Source organism: Xenopus laevis, chromosome 1S, assembly GCF_017654675.1.
Source record: "Xenopus laevis strain J_2021 chromosome 1S, Xenopus_laevis_v10.1, whole genome shotgun sequence".
Classification (NCBI taxonomy): Eukaryota; Metazoa; Chordata; class Amphibia; order Anura; family Pipidae; genus Xenopus; species Xenopus laevis.
The window spans coordinates 71,257,552-71,281,103 of NC_054372.1; the positions used below are offsets into that span (position 1 = coordinate 71,257,552).

Consider the following 23,552-nt stretch of genomic DNA (forward strand, 5'->3'; position numbering starts at 1 on the left):
AGAAGTAGTAATTATTCACCAAAAAAGCTCAACCTTATACTTCAGGCTGGGCTTCCACAACTAGTACTGCAAATAATGTTTGACTGCACATATCAGGATTGGTGACTTTATTGCTGACCCAGCCTATCCTCTACTGTGGCCCCCTGGCGTAGCAGTGACAGTTTGAAAACCTGTTACGGTATGTTTTTCAGGACTTGGAGTATGGACCATCTAGAATCTGGGTGCAGACAAAAATACAGATAATATTGGTGTTTAATGCTAATTTTTCAATGTTAATCTAACAAACACACCACAGTAAAACTGCATGAAGAAATAGATAACCCTCACAATATTATGCTAAAAAAGGTTGTTTTTTATTATTTCATATTTATCTTTGGTAACGATGGCTTTGTTAATGTTTCCTATGTACATGTATGCAGATGCCTTTTCTAATATGATTGTGTTATTTTTTTTTTTAGTCTACAAGAAACCTATGAAGCAAAAAGGAATGAATTCTTGGGAGACCTGCAAAAGAAGGAGGAGGAAATGAGACAAATGTTTGTCATGAGAGTAAAAGAAAAAGAAGCTGAACTCAAAGAAGCAGAAAAAGAAGTAAGATAAAAGATCTTCATATTAAGTCATAAGATCTTTTTGGGCAGCTAAGCAGCTGCATTTGATACAGAGGTAGCACTCTTCAAATAAATAAAATCAAAATGGGGTGAAGTTTGCCCAAAAACCTAGCATGGCAGGATATTATTTAAAATATATTAAAGGAACAGTAACACCAAAAAATTAAATTATTTTAAAGTAATTAAAATATAATGTACTGTTGTGCTACATACTGTAGGTAAAACTGATGTGTTTGCTTCAAAAACTCTACAGTAGTAGCTGTGCTGTGTAGCCATGGGGACAACCATTCATAGCTGAAAAATGAGAAAATGCACAGCATACACTACAGAGAACAGATAAAATATGTAGTATACAATGGGATTATTAAACGTACTGTGGATCCTGTGTTTGAATGGCTGACCCCATGGCTAAATAGCAGCTTGTCTATATAATAGTGCTTGTTTTATATAGGACAACACTACGTTATATTGTCACTCCTTAAAGGAACAGTAATGTCAAAAAATAAGTGTTTTAAAGGAGAAGGAAAGGTTAAAACTAAGTAAGCCTTATCAGAAAGGTCCATCTAAATATACCAGTAAACCCCCAAAGTAATGTTGCTCTGAGTCCCCTGTCAAAAGAAACACAGCATTTCTTTCCTTCTATTGTGTACACATGGGCTTCTGTATTAGACTTCCTGCCTTCAGCTTAAACCTCATTGCCCTGGGCAAGAGCATGCTCAGTTTGCTCCCCTCCCTTCTCTACTGTAATCTGAGCCAAGAGCAGGGAGAGACTCAGGCAGGAAGTGATGTCACACCACATTAATACTGCAGCTCCTATTCTAAACAAACAGAGAGTTTCTAGAGCTTTTTACTCAGGTATGGTAAAACATTCTACAGAATAAATATAGCATTCTAGCTTGCACTATTGCAGCTAATCTATTGGCAATAAAATGCCTCCGTAGCTTTCCTTCTCCTTTAAAGTAATGGAAATATAATGCAGTGTTGCCCTGCACTGGTAAAACTGTTGTGTTTGCTTAAGAAACGCTACTATTGTTTATATAAATAAGCTGCTGTGTAGCAATGGGAACAGCCATTCAAAGGAGAATAAGCTCAATTTACACAGCAGATGGCAGATAAGCTCTGTCTGTCTAATGGTGTTATCTGTTATCCATTAGTTAACCTGTTCCATATAGCCATTGCTCCACAGCAGCTTGTTTATATAAACTATTGTAGTGTTTCCACTATGTGCTGAAAAAAGTCTACCTTGGCTTATGCTCTGGTCAGCGGGCAGTAGCTGAGATTGCAGTCACTTTTAATCATTCCTATACCAACAGTTCACTTGGGGAGAGACTGCAATATCACACAGCGCCATCTGTTGGTTATATGAAAGAATAACAGTGCGCCTTCTGTTGGTTATATGAAAGAATAACAGTGACTGCAATATCACACAGCACCCTCTGCTGGTTATATGAAAGAATAACAGTGCGCCCTCTGTTGGTTGTATGAAAGAATAACAGTGACTGCAATATCACACAGCGCCATCTGTTGGTTATATGAAAGATTAACAGTGACTGCAATATCACACAGTGCCCTCTGTTGGTTGTATGAAGGATTAACAGTGATGCCAATATCACACAGCACCCTCTGCACATGGTAGTGGGACAATGCACACAGTAATCCGTTTGGCAATTCTCTGTCACCATCAACTTTGCAAAGAAGTCCGGTTGATCGCTGGGTGGGGGGTCTCTTTGGCGGAATGTGTGCTGCTGGGAGACAGGGCTGTAGTTGTGTCTAGGCTTATACTAGAGTCAATACATTTTCCCAGTTTTCGTAGATAAAATTAGGTACCTCGGCTTATACTCGGATCGGCTTATACTCAAGTATATACGGTAGTTTATTGCAAGAAAGTAAAAATCCTAAGAATGCTGTTTGAGGCAGTGGCTTAACTACCATACTGCAGGCCTGCAACCAGGAGACCCAGAAAACTGTTTCTGTGTTGTGGTAGTCCCCAGATCTATTGCAAATTAATCTTTTCTGACCACCGCAGTCTTTATTAAGCCATTATCTTAAAAATCCGAATGGGAAGTACTCTGCAGTGGAAATAGCGCACTTTGCATTTCCTATGACCTTAAGTTTGTTACAAGTACAATAAATGATGAAGCGCTGCTGTGAGTGAGACTGCTCTTACTAGTTCTAGTCCTCCACTAGAGGTTCTTGGGGCAGATAACTTGCTGTGAGCATATATGATCCAAAACAAAAACAATCTGTTCTAGTTCTTTTTTACCTGAAGGTAGTGTCCAACCAAAAACAGTGCTTTCTTTTTGTAAGCATTTTTTCCACTATACATTAAACAATTTCCCTGTTTTTGAAGATATTTCTACACTTAAATTACGCTTAAGACAGTGTATCAACCACCAGCTGATTAGGAGACATTAAACAGAACTGACTTCTGACACATTGTTTTAAGAGCCATTATATATTTTGACATTGCTTTCATACAAGTCATTGCATTCTGAATTTAATTGTAAAATGTTTATATGTTTAAGTAGAAATATGAATTATATTTTTTAATACACAAGTTTTAAAGCTTTTGTGACGTGAACTTACTAAGCACTGTTCAGAAATTATTCCATCTCTATGCACTTTTAATTTAGGGAATGATGTACACCTGTGCTGTCCAACTTCTGTGCTACCGAGGGTCAGAATTTTTCTGGTCTACATGGTTAAGGGCCGATAATGAAGCCAGTGTTGGCCACGCCCTGTTTTAAACCACACCCATGTTACCACAAAACCATGTCCACATTAATAGTGCACCAAATATAGCACCACTCATATGTGAAAAAAGTTGTTCTATTAAGACATACCCTTAAATCCATATACCTCCTCCACCCCTGTGGATAACACAGTACCCCGTAGCACATGATTAAACACCTTAGGGGTCCCTAACAATAATTTTCAAATGCCAACAACCCCCCCAGATCAAATGCCAGGCTTATGTTTCACAGGAAGAGCAGGACACACACAGGCAGAGCATGGCACACACAGGGAGCATAGTGAAGGCAGATTATGGTACACCCAGGGAGTATGGGGCAGGCAGAGCATGGCACACAAAGGGAGCATAGGGCAGGCAGAGCATGGCACACACATGGAGCATAGGTTAGGCAGAGCATGGCACACACAGGGAGCATAGGGAAGGCAGAGTATGGCACACACAGAGAGCATAGGGCAAAACAGAGCAGGAGACAGGGAAATCTATCAAGACCACTCTAACATGTACTACATACAGTGACACAGTGCTGCTGCCTCATTATCATTTTGAATAAGGTGTGAACAATGTGGGCAGTTTTAGTCTGGGTCTTTGTACAGGGCTTTAGGATGTGAACAATAGAGGTGTTACAAGGGTGATTTTATGTAGGTTACAAAACTTTAAGGTGACTTCTGATATCCTCATAATTTACATACAAACTGCGATTCCTTCTTTTAGCTTCATGAGAAATTTGACCTCCTTAAGAGAACCCACCAGGAAGAGAAAAAGAAGCTAGAGGACAAAAAGAAAGAGATAGATGATGAAGTTAACATGTTCCAGAAGAAAAAAGCAGCCACACAGCTTCTCCAGTCCCAAGCTCAGCAGGCCGGCACTCAAACCAAGAAAGACAAGGACAAGAAAAAGTAAGCGGTCTGTAGCTATGTGTGACTCATTTCAAACCTGTGTTCTAATTATCCAGTCATTGTGGATGCTTTCAATTTCCCAACAGGGAAAATCAGAATTATTTTAGATTTTTTTTCTTTTTTTGCCTTGAGGGAAATTCTTCAGCATTGCTATTTACTAAGAAGTCATGGGATCAGGTATCAATGTCCTTGGCTACAGAAAAAAAATAGCGACAAGCAAAATTCACAGAGTAGTATCTACATATATTTCTCTTTTAACTAAGGATGTTTGAAGCCTTTAAAGGAAGTTTACCCTTAGATAAACTTTTAGTTTAATATAGAGCAATCTATTGCAAGCAGCTGGAATTCCAAACCACAACGTTGCAGAAGCAGCAAGGTAAAATAAAACAAATGCAAATTGTGTTACAATACTGCTGTCTACATCATTCTAAAGTTTATTTTATGGTGAACCATGTCTCTAATGCACTACAAAGTTTTATAGTGAAGAAATATAAAGTGTAGACTTCACATTCCAGTCTTTGCAAATGATGAATCCCATTATGACTAGCTAAGGATGTTGAAAGATGTAATTTATAAAAGCTGCAAAACTACAGAGAGACCAACTTCTATCTAGTACTTTCTAACTTTTTTGGTGGATAGGTGAACATGAATTAGTGTAATTTACATATGTTTCTCTGGTTTCTTTACACATATTCCCTAATAAATGACTTGGCTAACCTAGCTCTTATACTATAGACCACTGATAAAGCAGATTTCGATCTATGCAAACTTTACTGTATAAGTGCTAAGCTGTCCAGAATATACATTGTCGCGCAAGAGATTCACATCGTTTATCATGTGACCTTGAGATTGCCATTGATTTCTCTCTTTGGTTCTTATGCCATCTGTCCTGGTGCTGTTAATCAGTTGTTTGACCTTCAGCCCACTGTTACATCACTTAAGACTGCTTTCATACATTTTATAGAAAACCCCTGTTTTGTAAACATATGCATTTGCATTTATATTGAATTACTTATGAGACAGGGGCCCAGGGAAGTGCATTGTAAGTGGCACTTCCATTATATTTAAATTGGCCTTAAGAGTGCTTCCACCGCCCCCCCTAGATTTTTATACATTTTATAGATGCTAACTAACTAAATAAGATAGTAAGGCATTAAAAAAGAGAACGCATTTTTTTGTATTTAGTGATCATTCCAACAGGGAACCAACCGCCTTCTTAAACTAATATGCAGTGCATTTCATATCTTTTAATGTTTTCAGAGATGCCTGACTCACAAACACTGAGTTCATTAAATGTATTTTGTTACTGGTCCTTTTATATGGATATCATTCCATACATTTGCTAATTTGCACCCCAGCTCTTTGCACTATTTGGACACCTAATCTTTTTTGTAAAATGTTATTCGGAATTTTAAAGGTTTTTTTTTTTTTTATTCTCAAAAAATTACATGATTAATAGTATAGTGCTTAACGGGTCTTCCACATTGCTCTACAGCACACATCTAACAAAGTTTATAAATAGCAAAGGTAATAAGTATCATTGGCTTAAATATAACTTTTTAATTCATGGAAGTCTGCCATTCTGGATTGAGAAATTAAGGAATGTTTACCTCACTGCACCAGTTTTTGTATTCATTACTCGCATTACACTTTTGTAATCAAAATTAGTCACCATAAGCTCAGGAAATGACTGTGTATCTTTATATGGAGATAAATTATTTTTATGGGACTACATTTCCACATAACAAATCTCGAGAGATTCCAGTGGTATCGGTATGTTATAGTTTATACAGGAGCAGTGACCAGCTCCATGTTGTAGCTCCCACCCTTCCCAGCTATAGTCAGGTGATCCCACTGGTGTCTAATAAAAGGGCAGCCAAGTATGGAGGTTTACTTTGAAAGCAGCTAGTAAGTTGCAGGTAAAACCTAGTCCCTTTGTAAAATGTATAATGAAGCAATAGAATTCTTAATGAATCAGGCATTTTTTAGTAGCAGTATGCACAAAATGTCGCTGTCTTAAATATATTGATAATGGGTTGAGTGCAGAGGACTCTTGAGTTTGATTATATGTATTCTGTGGTCACAGCCTCATTCCTTTGTTTTTTATATATATATATATATATATATATATATATATATATATATATATATATATATAATGATATATATAAAATTTACAGCGCTGCACAATAGGTTGGTGCTCTAAAAATACATAATAATAAATTACATTTTCATTTAATCTTTCCTGAAAAGCAATTATTAAATACCTGTGTGCGTTGTATTCTTTTAATTAATTTCCTGGCTGTAATGAAGTGCTATTGCTGTGCAGTGAAGGCTCCCAATTATTAATATATACTTATTTAGTTCAGTTGATTTGCTCCAATGAATACTTTTCTGCAACTTCCCATTCCTACTGTTGCATATCATAGTTTTTATGCATGTCTAACGAAATTTATTTAAAAAAAAAAAGCCTATAAGCCTTTTTATTTTTTGTCACTATTTATATGTATTACTGAACAAGAAATATGAACTCTTTATGAAAACCAATTTGGAACACCATGATATAACCAATAAATAAGGCATAACTATATAATTACAGGTATGGAAGGATTTTGGAAGAAAAATTTAAAAATATTTTGTTATATTTTAATTTATTTGCATATTGCTGTCAGGTTCAATCTTTATTTTGTTAAACACAGCAACAGAATTGATTCTGTGCACTAACTAACACAATGGTTTCATTGTTTTGCATACAACAAGTCTCTGTAACATGGTTTATGTGTCAAGCTCTGATTTTTTTTTTTCCCATTGGTATTCAAACTTTAATTTAATTTTCCTTTTACTTTTGTATAATGGAAAACATAGGTGAATGATTGTTTTACCTCTAGCATTTTGTGCAGATTTTACTGTTAAAATTTAGTTTTTAGTCAATTCCACTTGGGCTGGCTGGCCACAAAGTTTTTTTATCGGCTTCCTTAGCCCTCCTGATTTGTTAAACAAAATTTTTCTTAAAACTTGTTCAGATATATGAACAGTTGTCGATGTTTTGGGATTCAGCTGAATCGACTAAGCTCTACGGGGCAGGGACCTCCTTCCCACTGTGTCTCTTACCACATAACACTTAAAGCTACTTGTTCTGAAATGATTTCTGTGTATATTTATAATGTGATTTGTCTTCCCCTTGTATACTTTTATATATTGTACTTAATGCATTGTTCAGCGCTGCGGATCCTTAACAGCGCCATACAAATATATAAATAGTTAATACAATCCCCAAATTTTTCATGAAGGATTTGTCCAAATCCAAAACCTCATATGCATATTCTGGAACAGAAGGGGTGGGATAAAAATAATCTCTCCCCTTAATCACACAATCCACTTGCTTTAATGGTTTGGACTTGGTTTGGATTTGGCGATATTTTGCTGAAAAAGGCTTGAATTGGTCAGAATCCAAGATTTGGTGCATCCTTAATCAACATTGTGCCTCCTTTATACTCTGTAAGAAATATAGAAGGATAGCAGCCCCATGCAGGTACCCTAAAATTAATCATTTCTATCGGAACAGATTAATCATAAGGATTCACAATCAAACTCATTTTGACCATTCATGCTCAGTGCAACTTAGCAGCGCTAATACGACAACTTATACTATACTAAATCTCCCACCCATACAGCCTCAATGCCGCCCCCACTTTAAACACCAACGTCAAAGTAGGGCCACCTCGTTAGTTCAATGAGCGCAATAGCAATCTCTGCACTCGCAAAGCCGAATTTCCGGATTAAACCCCAGAAATTCGGCTCTTAAAAAGTTTCAAGAGGTGACTTTTTGCCACCCCTTGTAAAGATTCTCACCTTGCGTCATGGAGGTAGTGCCCCTGTAATCAAACAAAATGTTGAAATGCGTTGGATTGGAACACCGTTTAAAAACAAAAAACCCTCCGAGATCTCGAAATCTTGTAGTAACACTTAAGATGAAAACTGAAATGCAGAAATAAACTAACTGCATGTGTAATTTAACACTGAGCTTGGCACATAAGCTGTGGAACAGAGATGTCAAATTTCAAGCAATCCTATCTGTTATGAACTTCCCATCTAAGGATAATGAGATGTTACACCTAACAAATGGATTTGCTGCAAATTTGACCATCTCTGACAAAGAGCTACCCATGTATACATGTATTTGTCTCGCCCTACATGTTTGTTAATTGAGATTTCTGCATGGGCATCTGTACCACAGATGATTGCTGGGGCTCTGAGTTTTTCTTTTTTCTACTTTGCCCTTACTTTGCTGTTTTTACATTTCTAATGTGAGTATGTTCTTTTTATTTATTTTTTTTTCTTGTGTGTGTTTTGTGTGTTTTATTTCCCCTTTAACTTGCAGTGCGAGCTTCACATAAAGTCTGGCAAGCCAAGGATGTTCCAGCATTCACCTGCTTTTTGCAGTATTGTGTCCCTGCCATTTGTGTTTCCCAAGACACAGATCACTAATCACTCATTTTACGCACCCTGTTTGGCTGCACGAGGGGGGGCATCTGCGTGCACATGGACTCTTGTTGCTGGAAAGTGAATGTTGCCCAGCCTGGCCTGCTGTGAATGGCAGCTACTTGTGCCTTTAGTATTATTCTCCATTTGGATAATATCAGTGTAATTCACGGATAATTGACCTACACGTGTTAAGACTGAATTTATTTCTCTACAGAATCATGTGCAATCTAATAATATGCCAATGCTCCGAAAAGAACTGTCTGACTGAATTACGAAACCCTGTAAGAAATATTAGCCAAAGCTAAATGATTACTGGGTACATTTGTCTAATAAATCAAGTTTGCCTTTTTATTTTCTTTAAACCTTCTATTTTACCACTCAGACTTATTACAGTCCTTCTAAACATTTACCTCAAATGCCAGTGTGAGCAATGTCAAGAATATTGGCTAGAACCTTTGAAATCTGTACAATAGGTAATGTTTCATGCTGGTCAGACTATACAGAACTGAAATAGTTTTCAAATGCACATGAACCACTGACTATCATGGCAATGTTTGCTAGTAGTTTATCCAAATCGAATAAACGTTAGAATGATTGCTAAATAACAAGCTTTCTTTTCTCTGTGAATCATTTCTCATGGATATGCTATTCTGAAAACGGAGACCTTAAAATGCAGCTATTTCTGCAGTAGCTTATTGACATTGGGATCTAAAGGAAAAGTATTGCATAAAAATAAATGGGCTTAATTAACTTAAAATGAGCAGTCTCACAATATTCCTTTTTCTGCATACATGCAGTCTCTTCTGTTTTAAGTTTTACATCTTCCCCAAAATTTCTGAATTTTTGTATTGATCATTCTAATGCTCTGTGTTTTTAATGTTTTTGAATACCTTAAACAGACTTGGTGTACTGCAGTGTAATTATGCAGTGGCAAATCTCATTATTGTAAGCATACATATACATATATAATTGCATTATTTTCTAGGCATTTTTTCAATGCTTCCCCAAGGGTATATAGGCCTAGTTGCATACATTGTTGCTACGAAAAGCAGTGGGCATTTTCATTCAGCTGTGCTGCTGTGTATATTAAGTAGCATATTCATACCACTTACCTTTGTTTCTATACCCCACTCCCCATTGTATCACTTATACACAATAAGAAGCTTAATTCTCTTCTCATGAAACTAGAAACTATATACATTGTAGTATAGTTTCATGTTCACTGGATAATACATGTTCCAAGTTAATTGTGCCTAGCTTATTTGTATGTGGATACATTTCCTTGCAGCCATCATTAATGCTTGTTTGAAGAGCTGTGGTTTGGCAAGGCAACTGGCTTATAAAGCAACACATAATCACCTTCTTATATCAGTGTTACGTACTTCTAATAAACGTCATGTCGAAGCAGTGTTTCTATACGTGACTTCTAAAATCAGGAAATTGATGTGTCCGGAACCCAAACTGCCATTTGTTTTTGAGTATAAATGTTGGCTCCCGTCCCAACATTAACATCCTGAGCATTCATATTTGTAGCATACATGGTAAGAATACTGACTTAACTGTGTTTTGTATTCTCTTTCTATGCCGTTACTTCCTGGACAGCACCTTGCCTTTTCTGATACATTCCAAGAAGTGGCGGCCTGTGTTTTCCTTTTGACCTCTGGATTTCATTCTCTCCTGATGCTGTCTTGCCTGCTTCCCCTCTGCTCATAGTTAGGTAGCCTCTCTTGTTTATCCTCTTAATATGCTCGATACAAACACAAATTTCCCTGCATACCCCACACTGCCTGCAACTGCCTCTTCTTAAAAGCAAGTCAGCTTTTCGAAATGCATCCTTTTCCTGCTTGGTTTTTTTTTAAAGGCAAAATTACCATCCTGTATTCTTTTTACTGCTCAAACATGGCTCTGGGTAGAGGGGCATATAGTCAGGACACCTAATTATGTGCAGGTCCTGTTCAAAGGCAAATGTAGAATGGGTGAGGCTAACACCACATGCATAAACCAGTTTCCTTACCATGGGTTGCACTAATTCACTCATTATGCTGTAAAGTCTTGCACTGACTTCCTTTTTGTGTGTTGTGGTGGTGTTTTTTTTTTTGTTTTGTTTTTTTACAACTAACTGTGCAGATTAATTTTTTGGTAAGGTCCTTGCCTTTTCAGAGCTGTAATGATCATTCTATTTATATCCCTAGGATTAACTTTGGAAGAGAAGCTTAATATATTATTTTTTCCGGACTACAAAAATGGTCATATTTCAGTCTATGATCTAAAGTTAGTTTCATTTGGTCTCTCTTGTAAACAGATCCTATACTTCTGGTAGCCTTATATGGGTCCAGTTCTGACTGTGTCGCAAGTGATTTGTCCCAGAAGTGGGTGGCCAGATTGTAGTGATCTGGTATGAGACCTGTTCTCCAAAATGCTCGGGACCTGTGGTTTTCCGGATAATGGACCTTTAGAAAAGCATGAAAATTTGAAAATCATGTAAATGTTACATAAACCCAATAGGCTGGTTCTGCTTCCAATAAGGATCAATTATATATTAGTTTGGATCAAGTACAAGGTACTGTTTTATTATTACAGAGGAAAAGGATTTCGTTTTTAAAAATTTGGATTATTTAAATAAAAGTCTATGGGAGACGGTCCTTCCATAATTTGGAGCTTTCTCGATAATGGATCTCATACCTGTAATATAGCCCCCAGGCTAAATCAGATTGCAAAGAGGTTTTTGGAAGAAGGGATCTGTTATTCAGTTTACACCGAGAGAAGCTATTAGCAGACAGACCAGCTGCAATGATGTCTATTTAGGGACCACCCGTGGAATATAAACGTTTGAATTGCCTGCCATGTTGCTCCGTATCTGGCCTGTGGAGCTGCTAGCCCAGTGTTGTTAAAGAACCCCCTTACTGAACATGACCCATAAGTTCTAAACCATATATTATTTGCCTTCTAGATACACAGCAAGCACATTTTTTTTTTTTTTTTTTTTAGTGGGGAAAATGTAATAAATCAATATAAATAGTTCTCATAGTAATGTTGGGGAGTTATCCCTGGGCCATGTTTAGCTTGTTGCTTCCGCACCTCTATGCCTTTCTTTCTGTATCTATATTTTTCCACAGTAATCCTTGGCTGTGCACAGAATAAATGGCTCCGTTCCAATCCTAATTGGATGTGCTTTTCCTCCTCTGCATGTAAGTATAAACGGTCCCTGGTTTTTGTATTTGCTGACTTCCTTATTGCTGCCAATTACAAATGAAATCTGCCAATACTTGAAACCATGAGCGTTTAAAGAAATTCTAATGCTAAATTACAATTTGCGATCTACACTGGCTGAAATCTTATTCCGTTGTTGTAGCCATTAGGCTTCCTTCTTTAAACTCCTAGTTTGTTTCATTATTCTCTTAAGTATGCAGAGAACCTATTTGTGCATCATGTAAGGGGAACGATATCCGATATGTTTTCGCATATATACTTTCAGAAATACATATGTTAGTTATTTTTTAAGGTTACTTTGACGTTTCTTTACAGAGTGGATACCATACCTTTTGGTAATGCCTCAAAGGATCATGAAGTAAAGTCTCTTGTAACCATAATCGCACCCCTTACTACATGGCAGTGCCCTTTGCTAACTTCTCAACAAAAATGTTAAGTTTGTTTACAGACTGATCCATAATTTGCCTGCAGATATTTCTGAACATTGTTCAATACTGCATCATGCTGTATCACTGGCACGCAAATAGTATTTTATTGTTAGAATTTCTTGTATTTTCTGCCTCTCATCTTAATTGGAGAGTTTATGCTGCTTATAGGAAAGCTGTAGCTGGTATTTGTGTGTCTCTTAGGTGAAAGAACATTCACAGTAGTTCTGGCTTAAATGCCTTTGCAGAAGAGCAGATGCCCAAATGTTAAGAACTGGCTGAACGGAAAAAGGAAGTGAAGCGTACAGAGCTGCTTCCCTAATAAACTTAAAGTAAAACCGTAAGATCTATATACTGTGCATGAAGTATATACGTAAGAAATCTGTGGTCAACTGTATAAAGCAAATGTTTTGGGTTTTACGGTTACCAATCGAAAAGTATAGCAAAGTTCCAAGTGATGCTTCTTATAATTGCAAGGCAACAGCTTTGATTGGCTTAATACGCTAAAAAGCAACATTTATTTAAATTAACCTGTTGCATAATGTGATCATATCCATATTGCACTGACTTATAGAAGAAGTGCATGTGCAGACCCCCCCCCCCCCCCTAGAATAACCCATTGCATATAGGAAAAATCTCTGGAAGTGTAATCACTTGTAAATGTCAAAGATCACACATGTTAGCCCACTGTCTTGCAGTCCTCAATTGGGTTGTTCACCTTTGAGATAACGTTTAGTATTATGTAGGGAGTAAAATTCTGAGACAATTTGCATTTGGTTTTTGTTATTTAGCATTTTATTCAGCAGCTCTTCAGTTTGCATTTTAATCAATTTGGTAGCTAGGGTCCAAATTACTTAAGCAACCATGCATTGATTTAAACAAGAGACTGGAATATGAATAGGAGTGGGCCTGAATAGAAAGATGAGTAATAAGAATTAACAATACATTTATAGCCTTATAGAGCATTTGCTTTTTAGAAGGGTCAGCGACGCAAGCTGCAAAGAGTCAGAATAAAAAGGCAAATAACTAAATAATGAAAACCAATTGAAAAGTTGTTTAGAATTGGCCATTCTATAACATACTAAAAGTTACCTTATAGGTGAACCACCCCTTTAATGGGCTTATCCACTCCTAGTTAGTTGTTTTGCCAAAAATCTTAACACACCTTCCACTATCCTTCCGCTTTGTCTCTCATGCCTTTTTCCAGTAGCAAATGTAAGTTATAGGTCGTCACATTTCTCCATTATAAAGAGCTGTCCAGTCTGTCTGGGTTTATCAGCAGTGCATTTGGCTTGGGTGCATGCCACCTGGAATACTTTTCTTTAACCCTTCTACAATAAGCTGTGAACAGCAGTAGGAATAATGTATGTGAAACTGTAATTTTTTTTATATACCATTTGCCTTAAATGTTAGCTTTAGGAGAGCAAATATCAATGTATTTAATATATCCTTATCCAATATATGTCTTATTTTGTTTAGTTTGACACATTGCTATTTTCCATTCAGTGTTAATGTAGTATCATATGATGTATGCATATGGTAGGAACTAGTTATGCAATGTGTTTGTTTTTTTTTTTTTTAAAATTTGGTTTCAAAGCATTTCATCTTTAAAACATTAAACTATACGATCTCTTGAAAAACATTTTGTATGTTAGGACAGAGGACGTAAAAAACTTTCCTGCAATTGGAAAAAAATATACTTTTACCCAACATAAGCTGTCTGTGTTTATTTCTTTGTGTTTGCATGTTTTTCTCTGAAATATCTACTTTTACTATGTTTATTTTACGTATTCCCCAGATTGGGCAGTTTTTGTATTCTTAACATTATAGTCTTCCCCTCAGAGGGATAGTTTGCTCTTGTGTCATGTATTTAGTAATCTTCCTCATCATCATCAGAAGGGTGGCCAGAGTAGATATTGTTTAAATATTGTTATTAGGGCAATGACACACTCACAAAATCACACTTGCTGGCATGCAATAAAATGCTTGGAAACCTGTTTTATCACATAAAATCACTGCACTCAAATTCACTCAAAAACAGTGAGCATCTTCCAAGCACTGGCACAAGTGCACCTGCAGTGACACCTTGATTGCAATCCTATGCAGTGGAAAGTGTTTCAGGGTGTTTTGTTGCCCACCCCCACGAGTGGAATTCTTCACCACTAACAATATCCCATATGTGGTTGCTCTAAGGATCCATCCATGATTATAGAGGGAGTACAGCTAGCAGCATGCTTAAACTCTACATAATTTATTGGATTAACCTAGGAATTCTAGGCAGGATTTAGGGGTGGTTTGCAATCAAAGTTTTATGTGCCCTTTAGCAAAAAATGTTCAAAAATGAAACACAAAACACTACTTCCCTGGGAAGGAGCTTAAACACAACAGTGTTCAGTATTAATTATAATATGTTCAGTGTTTGTTGTAGTATGTCGATATAACAGGTTATCCGTGATTCTTTTGTGGTATCTTACAGGATGTGGATTCTTCTAGTTGGGATGAGGTTAAGAGAGTTACTGATTGAAAGATCAAAAGGAGAGCTCCGGGTGTATGAGGGTATTGGTACTGCAAAGATTTGGCAAGAAAATTAAATTTTCTAAATTTTTCCATGATTGAGCTGGAATTTGTTTTGAATGCATCAATCCAAATGTAGGTTTTTAAGTGGGGTTTTTTTTAAGGAGACTTGTCATCCGCAGGTAGCACAGATTTCCCATAGGTGACAAATCTCCTTGTCTGCCACTGCCCTGAAAGTATTCTCAAGGGCAAGACATAGGAAGGTGCTACTTTTATTTATATTAACTGGAAATATGGAGCCAGAGAAAATTGCAGGGTACTTTAGGTTTGCAGCAGATGAGTGGGAGCTGGGTAAGTCTAAGGGCATACTGTAGTAGGAAGCTGGTTGAAAGGAAGACCAAAGGAAGCAAGCTACAAAATTCAAATGGGATAATGTTATCAAGGTTAAATGGTTACATTTCCACAAAAGCAATTCTCTTGTGAAGAGTTAGGTAGAATAGGACTCGCTAAATAGCAAGTCTGCCTGGATGAATGAATGAAAAGTAGAACTTTATCACAAGTAGCCTTTTTTAACAGGATACTGTCATCTGAAAAATGTTTTTTTTCCCAAACGCATCAGTTAATAGTGCTGCTCCGCACTGAAATCCGAGCAAAAAGAGCAAACAGATTTTTTTTTTATGTTTAATTTTGAAATCTGCCATGGGGCTAGACATATTGTAATTTTCCTAGCTGCACCCAGTCATGTGACTTGTGCTCTGATCAACTTAAGTCACTCTTTAGGGAATGGGCACACCTGGAGGTTCAGGGAGATTTAGTCGCCCGACGACTAATCGCCTCTTCTTTGGGGCGTCTAATTTTCCCAAACTGCTTCACTGTCTCTTCCGCCTGCTTCAATGAAAAAACACCTGCGGCATGGCACTTGCATCTTCCATCCTAAAGTGCTGGCTCTTTCTGAAAGCACATGACCAGGCAAAATGACCTGAGATGGCTGCCTACATGCCAATATTACAAATAAAAAAAAAAATACACTTGCTGGTTCAGAAATGAAATTTTATATTGTAGAGTGAATTATTTGCAGTGTAAGCCATAGAAATAAAAACATCATAAAAATCATGGCAGAATCCTTTTAAGAAGTCTTCCTTTAAGGGATACTTTGTTAGTAACCATGCATGGTTTCTGGGTACTGAAGTAGCCCTAGAGGACAATCGTACAATCAATAGAATCCGTGTTCCAGCGTAATGTGCAAAGACCTAATTTTTTAGATGAAATACAGATATGGGATCCATTATTCAGAAAGGAATTACAGGAAGGCCATCAATTAAATTAAATTTTCTCCTTAAGCCCATTTGTTGTCCTAGGAGCCAATCAATTGATCAAGCCTGATTTAATTTGCAGCTTGGGCGGTCAATGTAACTGGGTCATGGGCCAATATAAGCTGCTGATTCTGCCCCCCATACGGGCATTTTATCAGCATGTGTCCATTAATCTGATGTTTTCCCAACTGGTCTGCATAGCCCCCCCTTTATAATCTGATTGTTAGCATAGAGACCAAACAATTAGACCATGTGGCCACATTAAGCAAAGGCCTGTTCATTTTGGGGAGGCTGCCTAAAAAGATGATCATTGTTGCTCAGCTTTTGACAACAATTATTTGTGGAGTTATCTTCAACCACATAAATATGTGGAGCTCCTGGGTATTCTAAAAAGGCTGTATGACTTAACCAGAAAAACTCAAGGGGTCTGCAATTTCTCTGAACTTTTTTGATTGTTTTATCTGCTTCCAAAGTCCAGTTCTTTCCTTAGAGTGCAACACAACTGTTCCAGAAATTGAATAACTTTTACATTAGCAGTTTGTTAGAACAACAAATTTTTTTACATTGTAGACCCTTAAAGCAGTAGGGAACACTGCATCACAACATAATGAAATGAACGGTGCCCCCAAATAAATAATAAATGATGCCAAGTTGAACACTTGTCAAACCAACCATAAAAATCTTGGTGCTGAACACCAATATTCATCTCTATAATGGATCCACTTAAAAGATAATGAAAGGTGTTTTTACTTGGGTGTGCCAAAAGTAAGGCACCCCCAGGTGATCCCATTTACTTACCTGAAACCCCGTGCTGGTGCACCTATTAGTCGAAAACTGCACTGGCCCAGGATTTTTTCTATCGAGCACCATGGAGTGATTGGTTTCTTCTTTCTTCAAGTTTCCCCGGACAGACGCATGTGCAGTAGAACAAAATAGCCAACTTTTTTTGTTAAAAATGCGCAGCCGTGAGAAAAAAAGAAGCCAGAAGACGATCGCTCTGTGGTGCTCGCTGGAAGAATCATGGGCCGGTGCAGTTTTCTCCTAATCGGTACACCGGCCCAGGGTTTCAGGTAATTACATGTGATTACTTGGAGTTACCCAACTTTTGGCACCCCCAAGTAAAAAGACCTTCCTTCTCCTTTAAAATATACTTAGAGCATATTGGATCAACTGTTAGGGCAGGACTACATGACCGATTCAGCCGCAATCCGACGCGATGCGCAAAATCGCAGGTGTCACGTCGGATGCAACGAAAACAAGTTAAGTAATGGCAGTGTCAGATCGTGTCCCGTTGTTGATGCAACACGACTGTCGGATGCAGACGCAGCGTGCAGCGTCTGCATCCGACTGTCGTGTCTCGTCGCATCAATGCTGCGACACGATGCGACAATTGAATTACTTTCCAACGTGACACCTGCGATTTTGCGCAGCGCGTAGGATCGCGCCTGAATCGGCCATGTAGTCCTGCCCTAAAACCCATAAAAATATACAACCTAATAGAGAGTGGGTCCCTTTATCAAAGAGTGAAACTAGAGTCCTGTCTATTTTTATCTTTAAACTAAATATTCCTCTAAAAATCCTTTACATGTGAACAGAGAGAGAATTCAGTTTAAACATGTAACTAGTGTTATGGGTCACCCCTTCCCAGTACAGATTGAAGATTTTCAGTTTTACATGAAGATCTTCAGTGTTACTGGGCTGGTAAAGTGTCCTACCCATTTTCTTAGGAATAATCATTAGGGATGCACTGAATCCATTAATTTGGATTCGGCCGAATCTCCGAATCCATCTTGGAAAATTTGGCCGACTCCCAAACCGAATCCTAATTTGCATATGCTAATTAGGGGCAGGGAGGGGAAAAAATTGGTTTACTTCCTTGTTTTGTAACAAAAAGTCATGTGAAATCCCGCCCTCCCCACAATTTGCATATGCAAATTAGGATTCGGTTCCGCCAGGCACAAGAATTCGGGCCGAATCCTGCTTAAAAAGGCTGAATCCCGAACCAAATTCTGGATTCGGTGCATCCCTAATAATCATGCTGATGGGTGTCACCTTGTTCTAAAGGTAAGATAAACGGAAATCCTGCATTGTCTGCGGATGTTTAGATTGAAAGCTGCTAAAAATTATACAAGGGCATATATAAATCAAAATGATCATGCTTGAGGATGTTTGTTGCATTTTATTTTTGTTTGCTGTTGAGTAGCATAGTAATGCATGCTTGCACCTTGTTGCCAGACATTTAACAGTCCAATAAGGAGCACATTTGTGTTTTCCCTAATGCTCTTTCTCCATTATTCTGTCTCCCTCTTTTCTCTAGCTTCTTTTCATAACCAGCCTCTTCTCAGTCCTTCACTTTCACCTATGACGGCTAGATTTGAGTCAGGAAAGCAGCATACAACTCTTGGAAGATCTGCCTCTCAACATTCTCCTTTTGTTCTTTTCAATAGGTTACATGTGGTTGTGGATTGGGTGTGTTTCCTACTGACTTAATACAGTTGTCTGTATGTCTAGAACTTTAACAGTGTAACAGTGGGGTTGCTTGTAAAGCATACATTGTGGTTTAGTTTCAAAGTAGACATGGTCCAACCAGGTTTTACTGTTAATGTACAGCAAGTACAATTCCTTCCTGTGAGAAGAGAACATTATAGTTTCTTACTGGACTTGCAATTCCTGCATTCAACTGAAAGATGTTTTTTATTTATTGGTAAAGGTAATGCCTAAAATCATGCGGTGGGGTGGGGGTTATATATGAAACGTATATTTACAAAGCAGGTCTGTAGCATGTTTACCTGTTTTACACCTGGTATGTTAAAGTGTACTTTTGCTTTGGTATCTTTTATATAACTTTGTAAGTAAGAGAGCATGACTTGTTGCAAAGCCTTTATTTCTCCACAATTTTACGTACATCAGAGCTGCCATAGTGCCGGCAAATAAAGCATCGAAGCAGGACCCATAATTATAAATAGATGATAGAAAGAGTTTTGTGCTCATATTACAATATGTTGGCACAGGTAATAAAAACAGAAATAACTTTGCAAAGTTTAGGGTTGACCATATACAAGTGATAGATAGACCTGGGGGCAAATTACCAGAGGTGCTTACTTTCTCATTTGCCAAAGCACAGTGCATGACAAACGTTGTGCGGCGACAGATGGCTTTTTTAAAACTGCCGATTTGCAAACTTAATATCCATGTTACAAAGATATTGACCAGGATCATCTGGCTAGCATGTACTTGCTGATAATCAAATCTATCTGAACATTTATAATCAGCATTTAGGCTCTCTTTACCTTCCAAAGAAGTGCACTACCAAGAAGTTTGAGACCAAGGCACAGGGGATGTTTACATAAAGAATTGTTACAAAACAGAGAGGTAAAATTCATTTTTTACTATAATTAGAGGTAAATAAGTTAGGGACCACCATGTGGGGTTTTACCTTGACGTGGTATGGTGGCTTATCAATATTATGATCATAACTTTGTAACAAAAAAACCCTGTTTCAAAATTACATGCACCTGCATATGTACTTGAATCATTTAGACAGTGCTCTAAACGTCTTGAAATTGGCCTCAGGTGTGCACCCACAATCCCCTCACTACCAAGAAGCCCCCAACAAATTAGTGCCTGATGGTGCCTAGGGTTGACTCCTTCACTAGTAGTATATAATACAGCCAAGCGGGTCTTTAAATCATGGAGTGGATATAAGTGATATGGATGAGAGTAAGTATATTCATGATAAATCTGTAATACGGGGCCTTAAGTTGTGGTTAAGAAGCTAGTCTGGTTAAACATCTGCCAGGTGGCACACAATTGACAAACATAGATGAAGGCAAACATGTACTTGCCTCCACCAATTTGGCAGCAAGGGTTAAACAACCCTCTTCCACGACACAACAGTCCAAGCTACATATCTAGCACCATTTTTGTGGAACATTTAACATTTACATGTCCGTTTTTGTGCAAAATGAAAATCTTTCTGGACAACTGTGTGTTGTTTGCATCTATGTATGTATACGGTCATATCTTCTCACACCCACTCAATAAGTGGACATTTGTGGCTTGTTTGTGTGGGATATTTTATAACTAAAATGTAAAGTTTTTACACTAGTAAATTCAGTTGATAACCACAAAAATAGGGAGGAGGTTACAAATTAATGTTTAGTAAAGTCAGGGATGATGTAAAATGAGTACTGTATATGCTGAAGAGGAAAACAACTTTAGCTGCCAACAGGATGAGGGGCACGTCAACTAGCCAACGCAGTCCTCAATCACAGGCAAAATCAAACTTTCCAGATCAATAGCTGGCCTATTTTTTGGCCAGATATCAGTTTGACAGGCCCATCAGCAGATAAGATGCCGAATAAGTCTAAAGAACCTGAATTGGCAGCTTAAATCTGCCTGTCTATGGCCACCTTTTGCATCAGATGTAGCTTATATCAACTTCTATATCCAGTTCTCCAAGTCATGAAGGAAAATGTAGGAATAGTAGGGATACTGCAAATTGCTAGTGATTGCTTTTATAAAATGAAATATCTTTTAAAAAAACATCACAGATCCCTTCTTTCAGTCAGGGTTTTACCATAGTGTAGCCGGATACTTTCGCTCAAATAATTTGCATCTCTCCCAGGGTCTGTTCATATTCAGCTTTGGTAACCATATCACAGTGTGATAAATTTCAAAAGTGCCAAAATCAAGCAAAATGCTCATTGTTGGATAGAAAAGTTTTTTTATTGTGCATGAGTGGGAAATGAACACTTATTAATTTGTTAGCCTTTTTCATCCACTGTTCAACTCAGGTAATGTGGCCTGTTAATAAAAAATTATCATTGCTTATCTGTCTTTTCTGTTTAATAACCAGAAAAAAAACTATTTAAGTGACAAGATATTTAGCTGTCACTACCCAGCAAATGTGTTGTGTGAGCCCCTGGGGTGAGGTTCTCTGGTGTGCCTCAGGTAGGTCTGAAGACTACAATGACTAAATGGATCTTCTGACCTGCATGACTAGTTCGTATTGAAGTCACTTGCGGCTAACATCCAGTTCATAGGCATATGCAGTTGCAATGATCATTTGCATATAAAAATTGGATTGTGATTGTCTTCCATCAGATCCTGATTGAAGTCAGCACTGTCTACTAAGAGTGGGTGTTTGCTCTTCCGCATTTTATTGTTCTATATGCTGGTTGGGGCCAACGGGTTATTTTATGCTATTATTACAATATGACCTCTCCATAGTAAGCTTTGCAGGCTCCTTCACCATATAAATGCATACAGACAGATATGGGCACTGACAGTCCTTACAAGGCCTCTGTTTACAGCTAGTGTATTTTTTTAAAAGATTGATCATATTGACCATATTTACAGAGAATGTGCTAAAGGACTAGAGATCTAGGACGGTGAGGTTAGAGAGCAAACAAAGTTTTAACAGAAGAGGCAAAACCATAGAAATTATAAATCTGGTCAACAAGTATAGGAGTAATTAAACAACAGGGAAGGACTTGAAACAATAGGATGACTGGTGCCTTCCTTCATGAGAACAGCATCTGCTGGTGTGCAATATGCTCATGTAATGTGATACTGTACCTGCTGAGATGCTGGCTATTAGACGTCTATGAGAGATCCATGTTTCTATAAAGTCATGATGCCAAACAAAGTGTTTTCATAGAGGTCATGGCAATATCTATTACTACAAGAGGTTTATCAAATACATTGGGGGGGGGGGAAAGAGTGCCATGGACTATGTATGTACCGGTATGTATGTAAGTAGCTCTACTTAAACAGTTATGGGTCCTGTTATCTAGAATGCTGTGGACCTAGGGGTTTCTGGATACAAGATCTTATCTTTGAAACTCCATACTTAACATTCATTTAAATGTTAATTAAACCCAAATAGAATTGTTGTGTGTCCAATAATAAGTTATATTGTTTCATTATTACAGGGGGACAAGGAAATTCTTTTTTTTTAAAAAAAAAATTATTATTTCATTAAAATAGGTTCTATGGGAGACAGCCTTTTCATAACTCGGAAATCTCTGGATAACCGGTTTCTAGATAATGGATCCTATACCTGTATACACAGCACTATATATTCAAACAATATATTAACAAAACAGACTGGGAACAGTCCAATAAAAGAACATAAATAACCATATACAATTACATTCAAGTTATAAAGATTTATAAAGATTTAGAATCGTAGATGATAAAGTCCACGCATTCTGGATAACAGATCCCATACATTAGTGATGTCCAATTGGCGGCCTGTGATTCCCCCTTGTGTGGCCCCCCACTTGAAAGTCTTTCTGCTGTCATTTCATACTTATTGTAATTTTTTAAAGGTATCAATGCTGAGATTAACCTGCCCCTGCATTGTTTACAACTCAAATTCAGACAGTAAACTCCTGCATTGTTCACACCTGTAATCCCCCCTGCATTGTTCACACCTGGAAAGCCCTGTACTGTTGACACCTCAGACCCAAACTGAGAGTGCCCATGTTGTTCACATGTTCACACCTGACTGTATGTAGCACAGTATGAACTGTCAACCTTAGAGTGATGCTGATAGGTTTCCCTGTCTCCTGCTTTATTCTGCCTGCCCTATTCTCCCTGTGTGTCCCATACGCTTGCCTTCCCTTTGTTCTGGGGGTTTGTTAGCATTTGGAAATTGTTGTTAGGGGCCCCTAAGGTGTTTAATCATATGCAGGGGGGGGGTGCTGTGTTATCCAAGGGGGAGGAGGCATATGGATTTATGGTAATGTTTATGGTAGATTTAAGGGTATGACTTAATTTTTTCATGTGATATCCCTGCATTGATCACCAAGCATTTGTTTTGGGGTTTTTTGCGTTACCAACATTAATGTGGACATGGTCTAAAAAATTCTGGAGATAACATGGGTGTGGTTTAAAATGGGGGGCGATCAACACTGGCTTCCATTATCTGCCCTTGATTCCACAGAAGTTGGACAGCACTGCCATACATGAATATACAGTATTTTTCTTTACACTGACTAGAGCAATATACAGTATAATGTCATGGTTATTTGTAATAGTTACTTTTAACTAGAGCTGAGAAACTATACCACAAGAGGGAGCGATACTTCATGTAAACCTTTACAGATTTTCACTGACCTACTTTACCGAGTGCAATTTAATCTTACAGGAGGAATACAGCAGTGTGGAGTCTATGCTGGGCACAGTCCAACATGCTAGCAACACCTCTAGGGAGAAAACTTCACCTGATTCGTGGGAAAGGAAAACAAAGCCCTTTGCTATTCAGAAGTAATTCACACAATTGTTTAACTTTGATCCAGCCTGCAGACTTTCAACTGTCTCTGTAGTGACTCCTTAAAAGG

The 23,552-nt window shown here is 37.8% G+C and overlaps 1 protein-coding gene across 12 annotated transcripts in view; it reads left to right on the top strand.

Moving 5' to 3' along the window:
* Window positions 1-23,552, top strand: part of septin11.S (septin 11 S homeolog) — a 65,983-nt gene extending 42,431 nt beyond the window's left edge. The window contains exons 8-12 of one of the 12 annotated variants that reach the window (XR_005963987.1): window positions 459-591; window positions 4,072-4,256; window positions 10,344-10,458; window positions 11,858-11,929; window positions 12,267-12,983. Coding sequence is in view for 8 of the 12 variants with exons in the window: in XM_041575759.1 (XP_041431693.1) it covers window positions 459-591; window positions 4,072-4,256; window positions 23,360-23,537 (496 nt within the window). In the remaining 4 variants the exon portion in view is untranslated. Of the gene's footprint in view, window positions 1-458; window positions 592-4,071; window positions 4,264-8,637; window positions 9,347-10,343; window positions 10,459-11,857; window positions 12,984-18,520; window positions 19,633-23,359 lie in introns of those variants that run through there. The other 11 variants (XR_005963988.1, XR_005963986.1, XR_005963989.1 and 8 more) reach the window with 11 other exon arrangements.